The following is a 24,177-nucleotide window of genomic DNA, read 5'->3' as shown; positions in this document are numbered from 1 at the left end:
ACTTCTTCTACAACTGTGGTAATTGTGTCGCCTGTACATTTTTCTTGAAGCAATAAAGATATTATTATTATTATTATTATTATTATACAAGCAATATGACAATGATACTGGCATAAAAACCTGTAAGAAAATCAATTCATTTAACAATAATAATATAACTATGAACACTGATGCTAAAGCAAATAAAATATATGTCAGACAACTTCTGAGGATGTGTGTCAATTACAAGCAGTGTTAAGCTTCATAATCTACCTTGGTAAGTTGGATGTACTGAAAGAACTTCATGTGGGATCCATTAAAATTCTTTTCTATGATACAGTGGTACTAACACAGTATCAGAACACAATTAAGCTAGGTAGCTAGTAATTTGGTGTGTACAGACATAAACATCAGTCCACTTCTCAATGGTTATGGAGTTATGGATTTATCACTAACGAATATTAAAAGATAAAAATAAATGAAGAAGTATTTCCATATTTTTATTGCTGACTTCACAACTTGTTTAGAATGACCACCCTCATCCTTGTAATCTGTGAATCAAGCATGTATCTCATATCACTTCACTATAATTGTACTTCATACCAGTTGTAACATCAAATATATGACACAGCAATGCAGTTTGTGTTTCCACTCTTTGCTAATATACCTGATATTTCATGTTACCCATCGAATTAAACTCTGAGAGGCTGTGGTCTGGAGATCTGAATGGACAGTGCTGTGAACCAGGGAAATGACGATCAATATATTGTGACTTGATATAGTTAACAAGAGAAGCTATCTGCTGCTAGGCAATGGCGAACTAAACACGTTTCCACTGCAACAAACACGTGATGTCACAATAAACAGAGAACTATTTGAAGTGGTATTTTCTATTGGTTCTGCCCAAAAGCTATATGCATATATATATGCCTGTTACCAGGCAACAACTGGGGAAGATACAGCTCGCTGTGAAGAGTTAGCAAGTGTTGTAGTGAGAAGTCAAGTGTGTGAATTAGTGACAGCACTTCAGCTACTTGTAGTTATGAGTTCTAAGTGTTCAATACATCCAATTCTCAATCCAAACCCCATGTCCAATCACATGACATTGGTCAGGCAATGCCATTTAAGGCAAGAGTTACAAACTGTGGTCAGAGAATAGTGCTTTATATGTGTGAATGATTAAGTACAGTGAATAAAAAATGTTAAGAGCATACTAACAATTTTAATCTAGAACACTGATGACGAGATTATTTTTGTAGTATTTTACACAGACTTTCTCTTTATTATTATGCTGTATTATAATAGTCTTTAAACTATGGTAATTATATGGAAGATAGGTCAGTTTCAAAGATAAATTTAATGATTAAATTCTGAAACAAGATTTGAATAAAGAATGAACAAAGACTACATGGCATCATGTCCTAGATGACAGAACACTTCTTAGTCACTGTTGTGAGAATGTCAATATTGAAAAAAAAATTTCATTGGTTTGGGGCAAAAAATACAGAATTACAGATATTTAGAACAAGACGGATGAACATCCTTAAATTTAAAAAAACAATAAAAAGAAGCTTACTCTAGTGTGGCGATACAGAGCCAGGCCAAGCTATGGCAGCCAAGTAGAGAAAAAGAAAGAAACAGGTACTATTAACATTCAGAAACATAGTGTCAGCAGTTGTAGATACAAGTACAAAATCAAACTTTATTAACAAGAGTATTGGAAATCTATTTATAGTGAAATTAGGTATGCTGCATTGTGGGAGCACCTTGCAAACAGCAGCATGTTATGCCATTGATTTAGTATAGGAGCACACAAAGTGTTATCAGAAGTGTACCAACAAGTCTCTTCTGCTATATCATGGAACAACACAAAAGCAACTTACAAAATTTTTATTTTAGCAAAAGTGTTTCCAATAATCTAACACAAATTAATTTACCCCAGCTGAACTTAAACTTGGGTGATGATTTATTCTTATCATGCTTTGCCAATCTGCTGTAATCTATCAATCCAGAGCTAATCTATCTTGACTACTACATAGTAACTGTCACTAGTATCACTAGATATCCATTTGAAACCTGGCAATAAAAAATTGTTGCTGTATAAGAGAGACTGTACCATATAGAAAACATATATACACCAACAACTGTCTTTTACAAGGGTTCACCATATTACAGTTTAACCCTGAGACCTTCAGGACAGTTCATGTGCAATTACTCTAAATGCAAAAGACTGGTGCATGACAAACAAAAGCATACCTAGACAGATATGTTACAGTGGGACTACTTTACATGTGCAGAAGAAGAAATGTAACAAGACTCTTTTCAATTTATACTGCCAATTCTCCTGCGAAACAAATAGGATCCTGAAGAAAGCAGTCTTCTGGGATTTGGCACCGCGTATATGCGGTGTTAACCGACGTTTCGGAGGAACGTATCGCCTCCATCTTCAGGGTAGAAGGAAAAAATATAAGAAATCCACAAGCGAAGAAACCGTGAGAACTGGTAAAAGCAGTCTGCTTGTACCGGTTCTCACGGTCTCTTCGCTTGTGGATTTCTTACATTTTTTCCTTCTACCCTGAAGATGGAGGCGATACGTTCCTCCGAAACGTAGGTTACACCACATATACACGGTGCCAAATTCCAGAAGACTGCTTTCTTCATAGTCACCGCCGTGAAAGCCTCAAATCTTAAATAGGATCCTATTCAACCTAACTGAAAGCTATCCAAGCCACACACAATTCATGAGCAAAAACAGGTAGTAAACTGGAAGGCAAATTGAAAATACGAATTTCATTCGTAATTATGTATACTGAGAGAAGACAAAAACGATAAACTAACTGCAGTAACATACATAACAAATGTATCTCACACACTTAATTTTGTTATACAAAAGACTGAACTTCCCAAGGTAAACAAAAGCATGTGAAATTATGTTGCAAATATGAACTAAGAATATAATAAATTCAACAAAGTCAATATGGACTAATTGCTATTAATGCACTGTTCCTAATTCCGTATACAATGAGAACACACTGTTTTGAAACGATAACCCTAAAAATCCTGAACAGCTTTGAACTAATTTTACAGAGCCTTGGACTTACACCCACTATGCAATTTCTCTTCAAGTAATTCTCTAATAAAATATGAATAACATCTAAGAAAAGCAATGTAAAGACTAAGAATATGAGAATTTTACATACAACACTATGAATAAACATCTTTATTCTAACTGACTTATGGGCAAATCAACCAACCAATAAAACTAATGACACTCTGGTAACAGAGCCACACCAGAAAGGTACAAGCGAGTCATAGAAAAAACAGTGACAGAAGTGAATGGTTAGATCCACAGTCCAGCTACTTTACTGCAGGACAGAAGAGGCAATGGGAATGCAAGTATCAAAAACTCTGATACTCTTTTAACATTTATAATGTTTCAGATGTTCACTGTAAATTTCAGCTTCCTCAGAATAAAGGACTGGAGTATGTATTTAAGGTTGTCAAAATTCACTGGCTTCTTGACTGATAAGTACTAGCTTATGGAAGACATTTCACCACTTATCTACAGTGCAACTGAAACCTGCAGCTACTTCATATTATTATACTTTACCAAGTACATGCCAGATTTGTATTATTTCTTAAATTGATTTATACTTCAGTATGACACCTCTTTTCACTTTCTTTCTTTTGCTGCATGCATCAAGCTCATGTGATTAAAAAAACGAACTGAAGAAGGAAAACATTGTGCTTCAACTGTCATGGCAAATACTACTGTCACTACTAACTCCTTAAACTACAGTCATAGTGGCAAATGTACAAAAAATCTTTGAAGGCAGCACATATTTAATAGAAATGTGATATTTTCATCTGAGTAAATTACAATTTACTGTCACAAATGAATTAAAACTCTTAACCTAAACACCACTTTCTATTTCATTCAGAGCACATATATCAACGAGAAGAAAAGACAACGGTCTTATCTTCTGGGATATAACAATGTGTAGTGCTGCCTGCTTCATGTTGGTTTCTTGGTTTGCTTACTCTTCAAGGCTGAAGATGGAGGTGTTGCCTTTCAATAACCATATGACATTACATCCCAGAAGATATAATAACAGTTCAATCAAATTCTTTATTTATTTATGTGCTTATACAACAACCAGAAGGCCACTTACAAAACAAGAATGAGTAAACATGGAATTAAACACATACACATAAAGACTCTTTCACTATTTTGAGTACATGACATGACAAGAAGAAAGAAAACTTTAATATGTATGCATAATGAAGCCAACTGTTGGTATGACTGATGGGAGTGATTTATAGTACACCTTTCAGATGGTCTTTGATGATATAAAATATATATCAATATTCATGAAGACTGGTTTGAAAAATGAAATAATATTAATGTTATTATGTCAACATTCTGAGAGGCAGCAATATTATGTATTACTAATGGGGAGGGGGGGGGGATTTATGATATACACTGTTAAGATGGTCTCAACCAGCGTGATATACATATCAGGTTTCATGACTATCAGTCCGGGAACTCAAGCAATACAAGGTTATTACTCAAATAATTTGAGCAGCTGCAATGTTGGTATTACTGAGGGGATGGATTTACAAAACATGTCTCTGAGTAGGAACAGGTGGCATGATAGACATAGCAAGTTTCACAAAGACTGGTTCAGGCATTCAAAAGTTTTTAGGTGGGGATACACATACAAACACACAGACTACTTTTATTTTTTAAAAATAAGGAAAGTAGCTAGAAATTCAACAAGTTCAACCACGCTAGTTATCAGCTGATGAGAAAAAATGTATACATATACATTCATACTGCATACAATTAATATTTTAATATGAAGAAAGAACTATTATAAAATATGATTAAGAAAACCAGTTTTGGCTATTAATATGTCTGTGTCCCTGCAAACAACATCAGCAGCTAAAGTGAATCTAGCATAGGACAATTTTTAAAGCACAGTCTCTGATGAATAATGATGATCCTGATGATGGTGAAAATTTAAGTATATAATTTCAAAGTTATGTGAAAATCAGCATTGTAACATGTAACAGTTTTTCACCTTCAACACATACATTCAGGCAGGTTTTGCCAAGACCAAATCAAAATGAAACAATGCATAATATTCCAATAAAAATTACATATACTATAACTGAAAAACCATTATGTTTCTAATGCAAACTCTTAATTCTGAACAGATCTGAACTCTCACCTTCTGAATTAGAAATTGATAACTTCACTTTCTTTAGCATATCAAAGCTGGAAATTTCTGAAGAATTTGGGGGAGGGACTCAACATAAATCACACAAACAAATGAAAGGAAAATAAAAATTGTTCTTAAACTTGTTACACTATGGGTAATAATTAAACAGATGAGCAATGAAAAAGAATACAAGTATGAAGCACAAAGATGCATAAAGGATAACTCAGAGATGTCTCCCAGTACACTACATTAATTTGTTTTTTACCTCAGACTCCGAGATCGAGGCCGATGAAATGGAGATCTTCTCCCTTCATCATCAATGCTAGGATTGCTGTCATTGGATGAGAAGTGAGATGTCAGCATCTGCAGTTCTTCTGAAGTGGGGATGTTCGGAAGTTGATGCAGTCTCTCCTGACTTGAACACTGGGACTAAAGAAGAAAATAAAATGAGGGTAAAAAATATAAAGCTAAGCAGTTAAATGTGCCAAATTCACACATCATATAATCCGCCCTATTTAACCATCTGCACACAAGTTAATGTGACTCGCTCAACACATTTCCATTAATGCTCCCACAGCTACAGATCATTTCAATGTCAGTATTTCTATCATCAGATGGCATCAAATGCTATATACATCAGTGTTTAGAGGAACAGAGCACTCTTTTAGACAATAATGTCAACTTCTTATTCTATTTATTGAGATGACTGATTTTCTTCGAAACTTGAATCTCTGGAGTCAGATGATGATGGCTTTTAATAGCCGAAACATGTAGCAGAGCCAAACTAGGCACTGACTATAATATAATTGTGTTGTGACAGTTTTAATAAAGAAATTGTATATTATAACACAACAGGATGCATGAGTTGGAGGTCACGAAGCAATAGTCAGGACTTCGTTGGAAGTGGCAAAGCAAATAGTCTAGACTTTCATTAGACTGTGAAAAGTGTCAGGACAGTGTTGAGGGGTTAGCCCCCTCCAAAACAAAGAAGAGACTGCACAGGGAGTAAGAGCCGAAGATGTAGGAGCACTGGCCCGTATTGGAACTTCTGCCTTCACCGATCGGTAAAGGAGAATGATGGGGGAACACCTGGACCGAATGATACCTTACCAGGGAACCGCTTGGGATGAGTGGCATTAAGGTGGGAGCAGTGGGAGCAGTTGAGGAGTAATCACCATGAGAACCGAGTTATGGGTGAAGAAAGATGTAACCGACCAGACGTCACAAGCACAGCCCTCAAAAAAGAAGAAATGGTGGTATGCCTGTGTGCTATTTAGGACGAATAACCATAAGGAGGGAGCAATGTAGCGTGTAGGACCAATACTGAGTAACAATTTCAAAACAAAGTTGAAAAAACACCCAAGTCTAGGCAACAGATTCTTAATAAGAAGTATACACAGCCATTACTAAGTAATGCCTTCACAAACAAACATGTTCCCACAGAAGCGACTGGAGTACAAAAATGGTGTTTTATAACCAAGGTGGTTTTGGAAGTTCAAGAGAGTGGTAAGGGAGTCTGAGTTTGGTTGGTGCAGTTGAAAGCCAGCAGGCAACAAAGTGAGTGTAGAACCTGAAAACTCTCTACTGTCAGATGCTGTTACCAGGGAAAGACTGGTGAAGACACAGCAGACTGAAAAGACTTGGCAAGTGCTGTAGTCATTTGTAAAACGTGGAGATCAGTGATGGCACTATAAATAAGTATGGTCATGAACTGTGTGTTAATGACGTCAATAAATCCAATCACCAATTCAAACCCCACCTACAGTCACTACTTCATGGGACAATACTATTCAGATAATTTTTATGCTTAAAAGGGTTAAATTCTGTGTGTGCAGCACATTTTTCTGGCCAGCAACATGTAACAACATTTTGTTACTTGCTGCACACAATCTGAATTTGTAGATGAAGAATGATACCAACACTTACTGAGACATTTGAGCTTCCTGGAGTTGTTCCATAACCAGAGGATGGTAATGAAGCCACTGACCATCGTCTTCCATCACCCCTGTAAATATAGAAATGGAGCCTAATTTATACAGTCCACACATTTAATGAACTAGTACACATACAATTATTTAATCTTGTTTGTTCTTGTATATAAATCAAATATAGGATGTTCCAGTCAAACCTCCAACATTTTATCAGATCTTAGAACAGAAAGTTTGAATGGTAGGAAAATGAAGCTACAGGAAATACAAGAAATCAAAAAATTTTGACACACTAATAAACCTCTACATGCGCACCATTGGTAGCATGAACAATATCTAATCTGTATTCAATTTCTTGCCACACTCTTTCCAACATGTCCATTGGTACAGTAGCAATCGTTTCACGGATATGGGCCCGTAAATTTGGGAGGCCATTCACTCGAGGCATGAACACATGGTCCTTCACGTAACCCTAGAGGAAGAAATCAAGTGGAGTGAGGTCCAGTGAACGTGGTGGCCACCGAATTGGTCCGCCACATCCAATCCGGTGACCTTGGAAGGTGGCACTGAGAGACCTCCAAACATCCAGACCCCAACGTGGGGGGCCTCCATCTTGTTGGAAGATTATGTTAGACTGCAGATCGGCTACCTGGGGATACAGGAACTGTTCTAGCATGTCAAGGTATACACAGCCAGATACTAGAGCTTCATCGAAGAAAAACGGAAATAAAATTCTTTGAGTTCTTCTTTCATCTAGTGTTAATTATAATCCATAATTTATCACAATTTGTTCACTATGATTAATTTAAATGTGGGAGGTTTGAACAGAACACAGTGTACTATTTCCATTTATGGCATGAATCAACTTCGTGGTATCACTGAAACTGAAGGTTCAGCACTGTGCCCACGAAATGAGCTCTATCCTGAGCCTGTATAATTAATTTACATATGAGAACTGGGGTTCTCATGGTGACATATATATTGAGATTATGGTTCTCTTGGTTGTGATGCCATATAGTCTGGTACCAGATTGCAGTGTTCAGATCCTATAAAGCCATAATCTTAAAGTTTGCATATCATAGTCTGTTACTTAGAGCTTCATTTTTATATCAGTTCTGACCAAATTGTATTGAGACTGAGTTCATATTTCATGGAAATGCAAGTGCATACAGCTGAGCCATTAGTAGCTGTGCTCCATCTCTTTGAGGTTGAAACTGTCATTGCAAACTTGGTAAATAGGTATAAATCACCAGGTACTGATTAAATTCCAGCTGAAGTAATTCAAATAGGGGTGAAACAATTATGTTCTCAGATCTGTAAACTTATTAATTCTACAAGGGTTGGATAAAAAGTAGTGGCAACACTGCTGCAACATGAAAGATGTGCGTCAGGTGGCACTAGCACCGTCTGTAGCTGATAGCAGAAGTTCAGTTGAAGTAGTGCAGTGAGTGGCTCTGGTTGAGTTTCATTGAGTTCCATTGTGCATCGTCTTGAAGTGCAGGAGCCCAGTTCAAGCACCCTAACAACATGTTTACGAAACAAGAACAACGCTCTTGGATACAAATTGAAGTTGCACGAGGTAGTAGTGCACAAAACTGTTATCAGGGCCTGCGAGAAGCATGTGCTGATGCTGCTTTGCCATATCGCACAGTAGCACGATGGGTGAAATTGTTCCGTTAAGGGAGGGATGCCATTCAGGACAGCCGTTGTTCAGGACGATCCCATGTTGACAACCACACAATTCAGCTTCTTGCTTCTTTGCTGGATGTCGATCGTCGATGGGCTGCGTGGGAGTTAGCTGCGTATGTCACAAAACCGTGCTCCACATTCTGCACGTTATTCTTGGATACAGCAAAATTACAGCGCGTTGGGTACTCCATACAATGTCCGAGGTGCAACAATGGCAACGTTATGCAATTGCACAGGACTTCTTGGACCGGTACCAGAGGGAAGGTGACGACTTCCTTGGAAGGATCGTCACTCTGGACGAAATTTGGGCTCGCTTATACGAACTGCACTTGAAGCGACAATCAAATGAATGGAAGCATCCTAGCTCTACTCGTCCAAAGAAAGTGCGCCCTAGACAGAGTAATGTGAAGGCGATTTTCATTGCGGCATATGACACTGATGGAGTGATACTGCACCACACTGTACCTCAACGACAGACAATAAACGCTGCCTACTACTACAATTTTCTGTATAATCATCTTCGTCCAGCACTCAGGAGAAAGCGACGACACTTGTTGGCAACGAACCTCACAATCCTTCATGACAATGCAAGGGCTCATATTGTTGACGCTGTCAAGGATCTGTTTCACCGCTGGCGATGGGAGATACTGCAACATCCGCCATACTCACCCGATATGAGTCCATGCGATTATGATCTCTTTGCCAAAATGAAAGAACCACTGCGAGGGACACGTTACAACACAAAAGAGGAGATTATTCGTGCTGTAGGGCGGTCACTGCTGGACATCAACAGAAGTGGACGCGCTGATTGTGTACGACGCCTTCCACAAATTTGGCAGAAGGTGGTACACATGGGGGGCGATTATATTGAAGGAATGTAAGTGTGTTTACATCATGTAATAAGGTCATTTCAGAACTACAGAGGTGTTGCCACTACTTTTTATCTGTATTTGGAATAAGTAAGAACTGCCTGAGCAGTGGAAGGAGTCTATTACTGTAACAATTTAAAAGAAGGGCAATAAAATTGACTGCAGTAATCACCAAGGAATATCACAGTCATCAACTTCATACAAAATTTTATCCAGTATCCTTCTCTCAAGGTTAAGTTCACATGTATACAAAACTGTTGGAGATCATCAGTTAGGGCTTTGCTATAACAGATCAACTACTCATCAGATTCACAGAATTACCTGGTTTTTGGACTTTTTCCATCGTCAGGAAGTCCAAGAACCCAGTAATTCTGTGTCATCCACCATCGTCTGATGAAGATGGCACTTTTGTGCTGAAACATGTAGTGCAAGAGAGAAGAGTAAGGTGAATAAATGTATGCACTGTAAGACTGTTAGAATAAATCAAGATCAACAAGTTAATGTTCTTTAGAGAAATGACCACCGCATATTTTGAGAATTATAGGAAAAACATAAATACAGTCTGTACTACATATAGTAACCACTATGTTTCAGAGGTTTAAGTAATATAATCTGTATGACAATCTGAAATCCTGAAGGGCCCCATTAGATCTTGCAGTGGGATATGATTTCCTTCCAGAAGAAAATCCGCTCACAGGCTGGTATCTAACTGCAGTCAGTTGGAAACATGGTTAAAGATGAAGAGATGAATTACTCTGCATCTCTTCTTAAACAGAACAAAAACAAACTCCGTGGTTTAAGTCTACAAGCGAACTATATCGACTGAGCGACTGCCGCTTGTCAGTGAAGTTAGTGCCAACTTTAGCGGATAGAGGGTGTCATGTGGTCAGCGAAACAAATCCCCACAGCTGTTAATTTTGGTTTTATGCACCGGAGCCACTATTTCCTTGAAATAGCTCTTCAGTTATCATCATGAGGCTGAGTGGACTCCATTCGAGACCCACTACTTCTCAGAAAATATGGTAGCTCAGGGAATCGAACCCAGACCTCTGGATCTGTAGCCAGGAACTCTGGCCACTAGACCACAGAGGCAGTCTATTAAACAGAACAGCAAAAAAGAAAAAGGGAGCTGAATACAGTTGGCAGGTCTAAATGAGCACACACAGGGGCAGAAGTACACATTTAAGTAATCCACTAAACTCCATATGCAAAAGCTAATCTTCCTATAGTAAGGGATTCATCAAGAGATGAGATAAGATAAGCATCTCAAAGACATATGAGGGAATGTAAAGTGGGTGGGGGAGGACAAACCCACCAAATATATAAATATGTTGCTTTCTGCCTGATTTAATTATTGAACAGTAAAAATCATGAACAGCTAATGCAGTTGCAGAAGATGTATTTCCACTGACTGAATAATTCTATGACCTGTTTCACAGTACACAATGGAAGAATTACAGACTGTGTAGAGAATGATGGTTTATACAATAGATAAATTTGTTGTTTAGAACAGCTTTTGCATCACAGATACGCTTTCTGTTAATTTTTCCAAAGAAGCTCTTCTTGCTTGTAGTCCTTATCACTATAGTCCCAGAAAGTATAAGTTACTAAAATTATGTAATATAAAACTCCCACCTCCTTGTTATTTCTCATACTTTGATAAAGTACTCCGGAAGGTCGCAGGATCGAATCCCGATGAGGTGGATTTTTTCAATTGCACTAATCCTTCCAGTCGCAATATGGCACTGGGGTCAACTCAGCCTCTAACAGAAATGAGTACCAGGAATATTCCCGGGGGTAAAGGGCGGCCAGCACATAAAGCTGACAACCTTACTGCCATCTCTGAGCCGAATGTCTAGAAAATGTGGGAGCTTCAACATCTCACAACGTTATGGGCCTCAATGGCCTGTAATGGGGATACCTTTATTTACTTTTTTAGTTTATTCTCTCTCTAATTATTACATACCACAAATCCAAACATAACAATTTCTCATATATCCTCTATAGTTACATTTTCTATTAACATAAGACAGCCTTTCCCTTATAATATCTGTTAAGATCACCTTATATCAAAGATCTACAAGTAATAAGAAAATACTGAACTCACAAAATGTGATTACTCAGAAGCTAAACTCGTTCTTCTGCTTCAGTATGCTTTGAGAAGGGATGGTATGCATGTCAGACAACAGCAACTATAAAATAATGCATAATCACTAACTCTTTACATACTAATACTTTAGGCTGCTAATAATCATGTGCAGGTGTCTTTAATTTCTTTCTTTCGTGCATCTGATGTGCTTTTTCCTTATAATTTTAGTTAATATTAAATGAAGTACTGCATGATCACGACTATATCTATTTTTTTTAATTTACCTCTGAAATCATGGCATGTCTTATAAACAGTGAAATCACTGCAATACTGTATGAGACAATCAACAATTATCAATCTGAAAAGTAAATGGTTCTTATTACCTTTTCGCAGGTGCAAATGCAAAATGTTGACTTGGTGACATTCTGGGACTTTCCAGTGGACTTCCTGCAAAGAATGACAATTCTCTTTGTAAAGATAAAAATTAACTCAATCCAGAAAGATTTTAAAAAGTGTTCAGAATTTCAAAGAACTAACTAGGTGGAAAAGCTAAACAAATACAATAAATCAAAGTCCTGAACTATATACCTTGACTAAAGACAAAACTCAAATTTAATAATATCATTATATTTCAGTATCCTGTTTCATTAATATCTCACTCATTCACTTGCTTCCGTCTATAATGCAAACACAGCGTCTTATTTTAAAATGCTATTTACAATTCATAAATATAGTTAAAATCACATTCTCTCTTTATTTCTTGCAACATGTTTCGGCCTCACAAGGACATCATCAGGCAACTGTTCATTGACCGAAATCAATCACTGCATATGCTCACACGTCAATACATTTACATGTTATTATTGCATGTCACTGTATTCGAGAACGTGTGTCCGCACTCTCCTCTGCTATTTTCAATTTTGATCAATTAACGGTTGCCTGATGCCAAAATATGTTGCCACAAATAGGCAGAAAATGTTTTAATGACATTTATGAACTGTAAATGTGATTTAAAATAAAATGCTGTATTTGCATTATAGATAGAAGTGAATGAGTGAGACTCAGATTTATCTTTACTGTGATCGTATGAAGTGTGATACAGGAATTAAATATTCTCCCAAAATAAGAACGTCTCCGATGAAATGTATATATTTTTTCAAAATACTGTATATGTACACATTAGTGTGGTGTGCACACACTGTTTCAAAATCACCCCCTCCATATTTTATATTCAATATTACTTATAAAGTACATTAGAAAGCATAGTTAATTAAGAAAACTAATCCTAAAGTTTGCATGGTTTCAGTTTATTCTACATTACTTTGGCTGGCAATGCTTCTGTCACTAACAGTCATGGAAGTGATATGTGATTTTCACATTTTTGGAGACCTGAAGAGATACATTCGTGGACATCGGTTTGCATCAAACGAAGACGTGTGTGGCTGGGTAAAGATGTGGTTCCGTAGACAGCCCACAAACATTTTCAAGGAAGGGACTGACCATATTATCTCCCAGTGGGATAAATGCATTACTAGTTTTGGAGATTACTTTTGAGGTAAGAAATGTTTTTAATATGTTTTGGCTTCTGACCTGTTTTCATTTGACTGCCCCTCATACTTTACCTCAATTTTTTAATCTTAGTTTCCTTTATCTTTCCACAGTGCATGTGATTTATGACTTCCATAATATAAAAAAAAATCCACATTTTGGAAATTTACATGAAAAATAGGTAACAATAAATAAAAATTATCATAATTTGGCAACCGTATTTAAATAATTCTGATATTTAGCTGGTGGTGGCAAAACTATTACTTATACCACTGCATTTCCTTATAGCAGTTTCATTCAGAAAATATAGTTTGAAGACTTGAGGTGATATAAAAAGTGGTGTTATGTATTCATCTCTCGACCTCTCTCAACCTCTGTCATTCAGAATTTACATCTTAATTATGGGGAAATATTATCCTACACAGCTAAGAAGAATGAATTACATTAAAACTCTAGTTTGTAATGAGTGAGGTCAGACAATCTTCTGTAAAGTCAAGACTATACTACTACAGCACATGTTGTGATAATGATTCTATAAATATTCCTAATGCAATTTTCCATCTATCTTAAAACATTTCTGTAATTTTTATTTTTCATCTTATTCATGTCTCACAAAGAAGTTATTTGACCTCTTTGATTTCTGTTAGTGATTACAATATAACAAACCTGAGATAGGCGAGTGACATCGAGGTAGTGTTGGTGATGTTGTAGAAACAAAGCTTTTTCTATGAGACACTCGGCTGCTCCTTCTAGACAGGCTTAACTCTTTCTGAAAAACAATAAAATAGATTATTTTCAAGAACAAGAGCATGAGATCACTTTGAATATACTCTGTATATATTCTGCATGAGAACCTGAAAATTTACTTCATGGATACAATGACATAATAAAAAAATAATGGTTAAAATTCACATTTAGAATCTCTTAATATTTACATAATAGAAACACCACATGCTTATTTACTAAAATAACTTGTCAGGGTTCATATCCATTGATAATTCCAATCTATTTCTTTCAAATTCTTTCCTTCCATTGCTTTATGAATACTTACTGAATGCATACTACTGTACAAACACACATACAAAAAAGTTCAGGATACATAAGCATGCCAATAAACAAGATTTCAGTAGCAAAATCCTTAAACCAGGCTACTAAAACAGCAAAAAGAAAGTCAAGTTTCCATTAAGAACCCAAAGTACTCCAGAACTGAGGCACAAAATGTACTTACAAAATAATATAGTGTTAACTATTCCACTCACTACATTACTTAGCCACATACAAATTTGAAATGCTTTGGAGAAAGTAAACACATTTCACTGTGTTGTTAGAGTAGGCATTAGCTTCTTTTTAATGTATGACAATAAATAATTGAAATGCAAAACATTTTCGTACAGTAAACTAGTGATACTTCTCACGGGTTATTTGAAACACACTAAAACGGCATTAAGCTTCAAACTAAGAAATAAATGTGCAGAGACAACCATTATAGTATAGAGAATGCTACAATTACAATCCTATGAATTCAATAGTAGGAAGCACCATAAAAATTGATACGAAACATGAAAATCTCAGAAACAGAATCCACACATTTACTACATACTTTAAATCGAAGCATACAGATTTGTATGCGTAAATTTTAAAATGTACACTTTTTTTCTCATCTGCGCACACATCCCCCAAAAGGCAAATACAATCAGTTACATGTTTCACTGTCATTTGAATGACTGTAGTTCAATTTAGTATGGTTACATCAAGTTGAAAAATTCCTAGATTTTTAATCGCATTTTCATAATTCATCATTCCAACTTCTAACGTATTTATCTACTGACAATTGGTTTTAACTGTAACATCACACAGAATTACACAGTGTAATATAATGTAATCGTTAACTCAAATACAAACATACAATTTATGAAATGCACCGAACAGCCTGAACATGACATTTTGATGCTGAAATGAATAACTGATCATGTTTACCACCATAAGTTGCAGAGACAGAGCAATAGAAAACATTCAGAACTTTACTATATATCAAACTTCTTCGCAGTTATAAAATGGATTTTTATGAAGCAGTTTTGTGAAATGCTAACAAATAAAGGAGTTGCATTCAATTTGCAATGTTAAAGGTATGCTGCCACTACAAGTTCTACTGATGTCTGAAACTACAATAAAACATATTTTCAAACCTGTGACTGTACTGTAGCTTTGCAGGAAATGGTCGAGAGAAAAACAATGATGAATTCTTTTGCTGGCACCATTCTACTGGGGGCTCTACCCCTATATGTAAAACAGCCGAGGTGTGAAGTTGACCCTCACCTCAAACTAGTGCCGAGGTCAAGAATAAGTGGATCTATGATCTATACATCCACTCCCCCATATGTCTTCATATTGCTTAATTAGTTAAGTACAGGGACAACACTGCCTTTTTAAGCAGATTACAGAGATAACAATTTACACTTCTACACTGAGTAACAAAGAATCCAATTTCCTTGTATCAAACCCACTATGAGCATGGTCCAATTCTTACTCAGATATCCAAGTGCAGCCAGATTGTCCATATGAGGTGTATCGGAAAGTTCCTGGACTAGGTCAAGAAAGAAATGCTGACTTAACTTACTTAATTTTGGCTGCCATCTCCTTTAAAATGTCATCCCTTCAGTTTCATTTTCAATCTGGGAAACAAAGCAAAATCACAGAGGGCTAAGTCCAGTGAGTAGGGAGGATGGGGAACAATAACCATGTTGCTGTTGGTAACAAACTCTGTGGTTTTCAGGGACATGGTGGGAGTGTTGTTGAGATGAAGGAGCAATGTGGTGCATGTTCAAATTTTCTGTTAAGATCTCCTGGCAAACTCCATAACTGATCCCAATGGTGTCTGCAAGTTCATGGATTGTTCAGCAACAGTCTTCACTGATGAGTTCTCGATTTTTTAAATCATTTTCTGTCATTCTGCTGGTGCTTGTTCACCCTGAACGTTTGTCATCATCAACTGACACTTGACCAAGCTTGAAAACTGAATGCAAAAACTGCTGTCTGGCATAAAGAATATTCTCCAAAAGCCTCACAAAGCATTTCAAGGGCTGCGGCAGTGGATTTATGGAGCGTCACGCAAAACTTGATGCAAATACACTGCTCGATTTTGGCATCTATCACAGAGAATACAAAACATGTAAAAAAAGATACTCATGTAAAAAACAATGTGTTTTTACAGTGCAGTGTCACATGGCAGACTGATGCAATAGGCTTATGGGAGCGTGACATTAGCCTTCTCTCTCATCTTATTTCACCGAGGCAGTTACAACAATAATAGTCTGGGAACATTCCGATACCACCTCGCAGGTATATAAGTACCATCATGCAAATTCTAATGAGTTCTGTAGGATGACATTCAACCCAACTACGCATCATGAACCACACTTTAACTCTGATGTGAGACTTGGGTCCTCTGACATGCTTTATCACAAGACTTTAAGTCTGGTAGTTACATTGGAATAAGCGTTGCCTTTAGGAAAATTGTGACAGTACCACCAGTCCATAAATCAAAATGTAGTGACTATAACATCGTCTCACTGTCGCGTTATTATAAAGACATTTCGATATCACTAAATACTGCACAGCCAGCTGGCTTGGTGTCAACATATTTCTCCTGCAAAAATGTTCAGTGCTACAGATACTAATTTGACTGTAGTGGACAAATGTTACATAAAACTCCTGTGACTGCCTTGAATGAGACCACAAATCTTTGCATCACTGTCCTTTGTAACTACAGTATGTATGACTGGGTAATGTGGGGTTCATTTAACATCACTTGCACGTCTTCAAATTCTCTGCACCATGCATAAAATTACATCCATAACACACAGCCCTGAACTTATTACTCAAGTGATAACCATAACTCCCACCACTCTTTTGCACGTTAACTGCGACCTTTGCTGCAACTATGAGTGTCATAATTCACTTCACAAGAGACATAACATATTTACATCTGTTGTTTTGTCATCACCACCTAGTGTTGCTGACAGAGCATTCTACCAATCTTAATCGAGAACATCAATGCAACATTGTCCAAGTTGAGACCTTGGGCACCCTTGTATCCAGGATCATGGAATATGCTTTAGAAAGGGATATTTAACAAAATAATAATCTCGATAAGTCACGTGGGTAATTAAGATCACTGAAACTTTATAAAACTGTTAGATTAATTACACATTCAACCAAATACAACCTAAAGTTGTGGCTTGTCACTCACTTCTCTATTTTATAACCTCACCTGTCAGGATTTTAGAAAGTCCAGAGATAGAGAGCCCCAAAACAATACAGAACGTCAATGTTATTGAATAATGAAACGCACATGATACTCATTTCCATGAGCAAGTTGGTGCGGACTTAAACCTCACTTGGAAGGCATTTGCTACAAATTTCGGCTCTACTACAGGATATATATCAGATAAACCATGACAATCTACTTCTAAATCTTCAAATCCTTACCATTCAGAACTAGCTCACCAGGTGAAACAGAGATTTACTGGTGTAAGAATTGATCAATATAATACTCAGAACAGAAGGATAATATACTTTTAATCGGATACACAAAATTAACTTTGAAATTCTTAATTAAAGTACACTTCTTCCCATTCTATAACTCATAAAGAGTAATAACAGCAGTGTAATCTTTTTCAACCCTACTTTAGCACTTATTTAGGCTGTGCCGTTTCTTTATTAAACTGCTTGCATCTCAACACTGTTCCTACTTCATATTTTATTATATCATACATTTTTCGGAATAGCCATTTTGGTTCCACGTTAGATGGGTCCCTTTTCACAGCAGCATGGCACATCCTCAAGTTGCAGATGGAGGAGACAGTCTCCAGACATGGAGGGTAGTTGCGAATATATTGAATAAGCAGTAATGAATAGTCGACAAGGGGTGGTCCTCCAGCATGGGGGTTGGGCTTGGGGATAGAAACTCCTCACCATAAGAAATAAGCTTGTTACAAAATGTCACAAAAGGTCTCGGGCCTGGACAGATTTTTTGACAGGGACCAGCAGAGGACTCTTGTGAACCCAGCAACAAAACTTCAGGTTCCATAAAATGCATTGCCCTGCAGTGTCATCTGTTGGCGAGTTGTGATGTTAAGATTCTTGAAGCTTCAGCTGTGGTCGTCTATAATTTCAAAGCGCAAGCATTGCTGCATCAAGTGTTCTGACCTTGAATGTAACATTACTGTTCTGATGCTCGTCGGAAAACGGCGGTTGAACAGAGAGCCAACATCAAATTTTGTTTGAAGTTATGCAAAACAGCCGGAGAAGCGTAGGAAATGATGAAAGTGTGTACGGTAGTGATTTTTTTGAGGCGCTCGAACATTTTTCGATGGTATGTTGTATTTCGTGACGGCAGGGAGGACATTGAAGACGCTCCACGTGCATCAAAGCCGAGAACAAGTCGCACTGAAGAAAATGTGGAAAAAGTGACCGAAATCCTTGAATCAGACAGATGTGTTTCTGCAAGACTCATCTAGGAGCTTTTTGAAATACCAAAAGTATTGTGCATCAAATTTTGACCGAGGATTTGGGAAAACGGAAGGTCTGTGCGCGGTTTCTACCGCACGCGCTGTCAGGCGATGAAAAACATGCCAGAGTGGAACACTGCAAAGACATGTTACGGTCGGCCTAAAGTGATACAAAATTTACAAAATCGATTTTCTGATGACGAGACATAGTGTTTTCAATATGAGCCTCTCACAAAGCGGCAGAGTGCAGCGTGGTTGAGCCCAAAGAAGCCGAAACCAAAGAAAGTGCGCATGCAAAAGAGTCGAGTAAAGATACTGCTAACCGTTTTCTTCGATTCCAAAGTAATCATTCACAAGGAATTTCTGTCATAAGGTCAAACAGTGAATTGTGATTATTATCTCGGAGTCCTCAATCGTTTGTGAGCGACAATTCTTCGAATTCGACCTGAATATCGAGAGCAAGGTTCCTGGTCGCTCCTCCACAATGCCCCACTCCACAAATCGAAGGTCGTGCACGATTTTTTGGCTAGAAAAGGGATCACAGTCTTGATCATCCTCCGTATTCGCCAGATTTGGCTCCAGCATGTTTCTGGTTGTTCCCAAAAGTTAAGTTGGCGATGAAAGGAGACCGTCACGACACCATCCAGGACATCCAAAGGGAATGTACCGCAGTTTTAAATGCGATTCCACAAAAGGAGTACAGTGACTGTTTTCGAAAACTTTTCAATCGATTCCAGAAGGAATCAGAAGGAGACTATTTTGAATAAAAGGAGTGAAATTTTAAAAATAATTCACGTCTTGTATTTTTAATGAACACAGTCCTAAGAGAACCTGGATACGCTGTGTACATCACTTCGCCTTTTCGTTAACTCTATAAAAGCACAAATAGATTCGGCCCATAAAAAACCTATGTTGAACACCTAGCAGCAAACTCTATAATATGTATACACTAGCAGTATGAGATACTTTGAAAATAAATAACTTACAAATACGAACACTAAAATCCCACCCCTAAATGTCAATAGGATAACTACCACTGCAAAGGAAAAAAGTAAACATCTTGGAGGATACTTTCTAGAAAACTCTCACTACAAAATCGGAAGCTGATCCTACCTTTACTATTAGCATGGAATAGGTAATAAATTACTTTCTTGAACAACTTTCGGAGAACTGGGTAGGGCCTATAAGTGAGTCTGAACCCGCTTGGATTATGCGCCACTTCAAACAATGCAAGGAAGCTGAACCTGAGAGGATAAAATCATGACAATTAAATACCTACCGCCGCTAATCTTCAAATTTATTTCAAATATTTGACAAATCACTAGCACAAAATGATTTTCCCACATAATTGAAAAGGGTTCCAATTACTGAGCTTCCGAAAACAGGTACAAAGCAAGCCTCGCCACTGAACTGTAGACCACTAAGCTTACTGCATTGCCTGGGTAAACATTTTGAGATAATCGGTTTGAAAAAGCTAAATTATCTGGTATGGAAGCTCAGGAGTTGTTGTTATTATTATCATTAACACTGGCCATATACATGGACGACGAAAGAGCTTTTCGTGACGGATAGACCTTAGGACTAATTGGGAAACTTAGTAGTCAAAATTCCGCCTCAACTGATATATATAATTCACAATTCTCTCAAATTCGACGTTTTTGTGTAATACATGGAAGCTCTTATTCAATCAAACGCCCCATTTAAGTAGGAATGCGCCAAGGAAGTTTACTCGGACGAACGTTCTTCAACATTTATGCTAAACGCGTTCCATCCACTGAAAAAAAGAAAACTACACAGCCATTTCAATCCATGCTGAATATACAAATAACACTGTTCGGTCACGCGGTATATACATATATAGCAGTTGAGAATTAAATAACGCAATAGGCCTTTTGCAACCTTGGTTCCGTCACTTAATAAAAATTAATAAAATAAATGTGAAACAGATCTGTTTTCCAAACGACTGCGTAACTACCCCCGCAATACGCATCCAGAAGTGTTTTTGAACAAAACCGCAGAATGGCCCAAAGCAACAAAATATCCTGACGCGACATTACATTCAAATTCACATACATGACACACACATCCTGCACGCAGCGTGAAACAAACCACATACGAGGCAATCGTCCTATCTTAAATCCTCCGCCATTAATAGCGTTAATAGTTCACAAATCACTCCCATGGTCCATACGGGCGCATGGGTTATACTACCGAAACACATATAAATAAAATCACAGACATTTTCAAATGAAGTCATGAAAATAACAAAATCGCCAATGATAACACAAATTAAAATCTTAAACGAGCACACAGGAATGTCGTTAATAAAATATTGCATCAATGTGCTAGTGAGTGCATTATACCAAAAGTTAGTAAGCAACGAAAACTGCCAAATTCAGAAACTAGGATAATATGACTCTATTACTAATAAATGTCAACGTGCTGCTTGCAAGATAACCATTAGGTAAGCCAATCAAAAATAATACATAAGCAATTACTTGTCTGAAATCGACCAGAGGAGCACCTGCTTATTTCTAATTACTGTCTCCAACCACAAACCGTATGAGACTCACAAATTCCCTACCCCAGCAAAAATATTAAAAGGGCTGTCTCATTACAGGCAATCGGAATTCTGAGTGTATTTCGGAGTCCAATCCATGGGTCAAGTCGACCAATCCCTTATGCTAGACCAAATCGAAAACCTGAAGAAACCGAGATGACCAACAAGATTATATTGATATATGACATGACGTGTGCTTAATCAGGCGGCAACAATCGGCACAAAATACTCGACAGCCGGACAGCCGGCTAGAAGTGTGTCTGCATAGGGAATTTCTGCTACCGGCTGACACGATCAAGACTTTCCGTGCTTCTCCTAGGTCCCAGAGCAAATGCTGAGCTGATACCCAAACTCCACGTCGCGCTTCATGCTTCATTATAGAACGCAGAGACCTCCAATTTTTAATATCAAAATGTCGTTCTAATGTAGCTCTCTCAATATTAACTTATATTTCTAGCTGCATGCAGTCTTTCCGGCACTAACGCAAAAATTTAAATCAATGGCAGTATAAACTCTTCTCAGATTCTCTCTTAACGCGCTGTCTTTTTTCATTTCCCAGTGTTTCATCCTCACTACAGTGTACCTTGACCATCAGGGCGAGCAGACACTATCTGGGAATCTCCCCTTAAAATGAAGTGTCACAACACCCCCTTCCACTTCCATCCATCATCTTTCTCCTCTCAGTCCACCATTCCCCAAGCACTCCGGACTGGAAAGACGATATACGTGTATGTAAATAAATATTGTGTACTGATAAAATTACAGTAGGCAGCGTCCACAGCGAAGACGTGCTAAGCTATGCTAAAACCTTCACATCAACCCACGGCGATGGAGTTAGAGAGTCTCTGAAAAGTCGGACACCAACTCCACACCGCCGCCGATTGCCCGAGAATACGCTGTATACTGCCATGAAAACTTCATATACCTAACCCACTGGGTATGCACACAGTTTTACAGCAATACGTGCTACTAGTGCACTGTATTTCAGCATGCAGCCACACGAAACTACTGAGAAACACCGACACACAGCATAATTATGATGACAATGCTACAGGCAAAGAAGATATCAAATTAACCTTAATATACAGCATGTCACACAATCCAACAGATACAGACACAGATGCACGCTGTATTCTGTATCATCAAAAGGTAACTAAGTATAATTCTGGTTTCCTTTCTAGGCAGGCGCGGACACTTCTGCGTGTGAACTATACAGAGGGCACGCAGAGACTCGACGCACGATAATACACGGCAGTCTTTCTGCTGTAGTTAATTTATTATACAGGAAAGCCTCTAAGTGACGACCCTCATAGCTGATAATCTTTTGGAAGGATTGAAAAATAAGGAAGCGATCATAGCTATTGTACTATTCAAGATCTTCAATTATCAAGAAACACCATTGTGCAGCGAATAGAAATGATGTGTGGAAACATAACTGAACAGTTGTTGAAATATGTTTTCAACTGTGTTGTTTTCTCCCTCCAACTGGATGAATCTACAAACATCAAAGAAACAGCCCAGTTACTAGTTGCTTTTACAACAAACATCATGTGTCGTGTTATTTTTAGCAATATTTTTGCTTAAATCGAGGTACGACGATAGGAGGGGGTGGTAGATCACTGGCAGTTTTGACACTAAAAAGTCTATCACAATTTGTTTGAAGTTGGACATGCCTGCTATAGATGGTCTGTCATTGCGGGCATTGTGATATAATGTGTTGTCCAACACAACCGCATTATAGGCGAGACTGGGTATCAGCTTCCGCTAAAGCGATCTGATGTAAAGAAACATTTAACAAATGCGACAGTATTCACGTAGCTTAATGATCACGGACGGCTGCATGCTAATAGCTATGACAAAATTTCTGTGACTAAAACACCAAGTAAAATTTCGTGCGTTCATTTCTTCGTAAATCTCCAGCTTCCATCCTGGATTTAAAAATTAAAAGGGCATTAGGGACAAAACGAGCCTCCACTTCTGTAAAGGGGAAAATTCACGATACAGTAAACATGGTCAAACTGATCTGGTGTACGAGTATAAGTAACAGAATTATGAAACCTGACATAATTTCTATTATTTCTGAGCTCCATTACAAACTGTAATTTTGATAGTTTTAATTCGTTACCGACATGAACGAAAATGAGACGCCGACCTTTGGATATGGGAGCTTTGGCTATCGTGGCACCAACATCTGTCCACTCATGTGACGTGGTGCAGGAGCTGTGTGGATACGTTTCACCTACATGCAGGGTGTCCGGATGAAGGGTATCCAAAACAAAAAATGTCTCGGAAACTGTCATACACGTATCCGGTTTATGTAATCGGAAAGGAAAACTCTGAAAGTTTTTTTTTTTCCATATCAGACTTACGCGCATACGCAGCCACATTTTTGCCACCATGTTAGGAATCACCTGGACAGAGAGATGGCTCGGATATGAATTGGCAGAGGTGGACTAACCCCTTGGCCTCCTAGGTCGCCAGCTTTAACCCCAGTGAATTTTTTCTTGTGGGGTTATGTGAAGAACATTGTCTACCAGGTTAAGATCAACGACCTTCAACGCCTGAAAGCCCGCATAAGGGTCGTGGTGGCTATAGTAACATCAAACATGCTTCAATCCTGGATATTTCTCGTGCCACCAAGGGAGCGCACATTTATATTTACTGTGAAAGTTATATACGCAGAAAAAACTTTGACAGTTTCCCTTTGTAATGGTGTAAGCCATTAATTCATTCATCAGTAATCTGTCAGACGACAGGCCCACAGTCTCTTCCAAAACAGT

At 37.8% G+C, this 24,177-nt stretch overlaps 1 protein-coding gene across 8 annotated transcripts in view; it reads right to left on the bottom strand.

Moving 5' to 3' along the window:
• The window catches only part of LOC111866508 (microtubule-associated serine/threonine-protein kinase 3), a 106,056-nt gene that overhangs the window by 43,361 nt on the left and 38,518 nt on the right, over positions 1-24,177 (bottom strand). For 6 of the 8 annotated variants that reach the window (XM_023855511.2, XM_023855513.2, XM_023855514.2 and 3 more), the window contains 5 exons: positions 13,994-14,096; positions 12,163-12,226; positions 7,131-7,209; positions 5,470-5,633; positions 1,556-1,585 (listed from right to left, as the gene is read on the bottom strand). In XM_023855511.2, coding sequence (XP_023711279.1) covers positions 1,556-1,585; positions 5,470-5,633; positions 7,131-7,209; positions 12,163-12,226; positions 13,994-14,096 — 440 coding nt within the window. The remainder of the gene's footprint in view (positions 1-1,555; positions 1,586-5,469; positions 5,634-7,130; positions 7,210-12,162; positions 12,227-13,993; positions 14,097-24,177) is intronic. The other 2 variants (XM_023855512.2, XM_023855519.2) reach the window with 1 other exon arrangement.

The sequence above is a fragment of the Cryptotermes secundus genome, unplaced genomic scaffold (genome assembly GCF_002891405.2).
Source record: "Cryptotermes secundus unplaced genomic scaffold, Csec_1.0 scaffold401, whole genome shotgun sequence".
Classification (NCBI taxonomy): domain Eukaryota; kingdom Metazoa; phylum Arthropoda; class Insecta; order Blattodea; family Kalotermitidae; genus Cryptotermes; species Cryptotermes secundus.
Note: the sequence above shows the minus strand (reverse complement) of the source record. Positions and strands in the feature narration are given on the sequence as shown.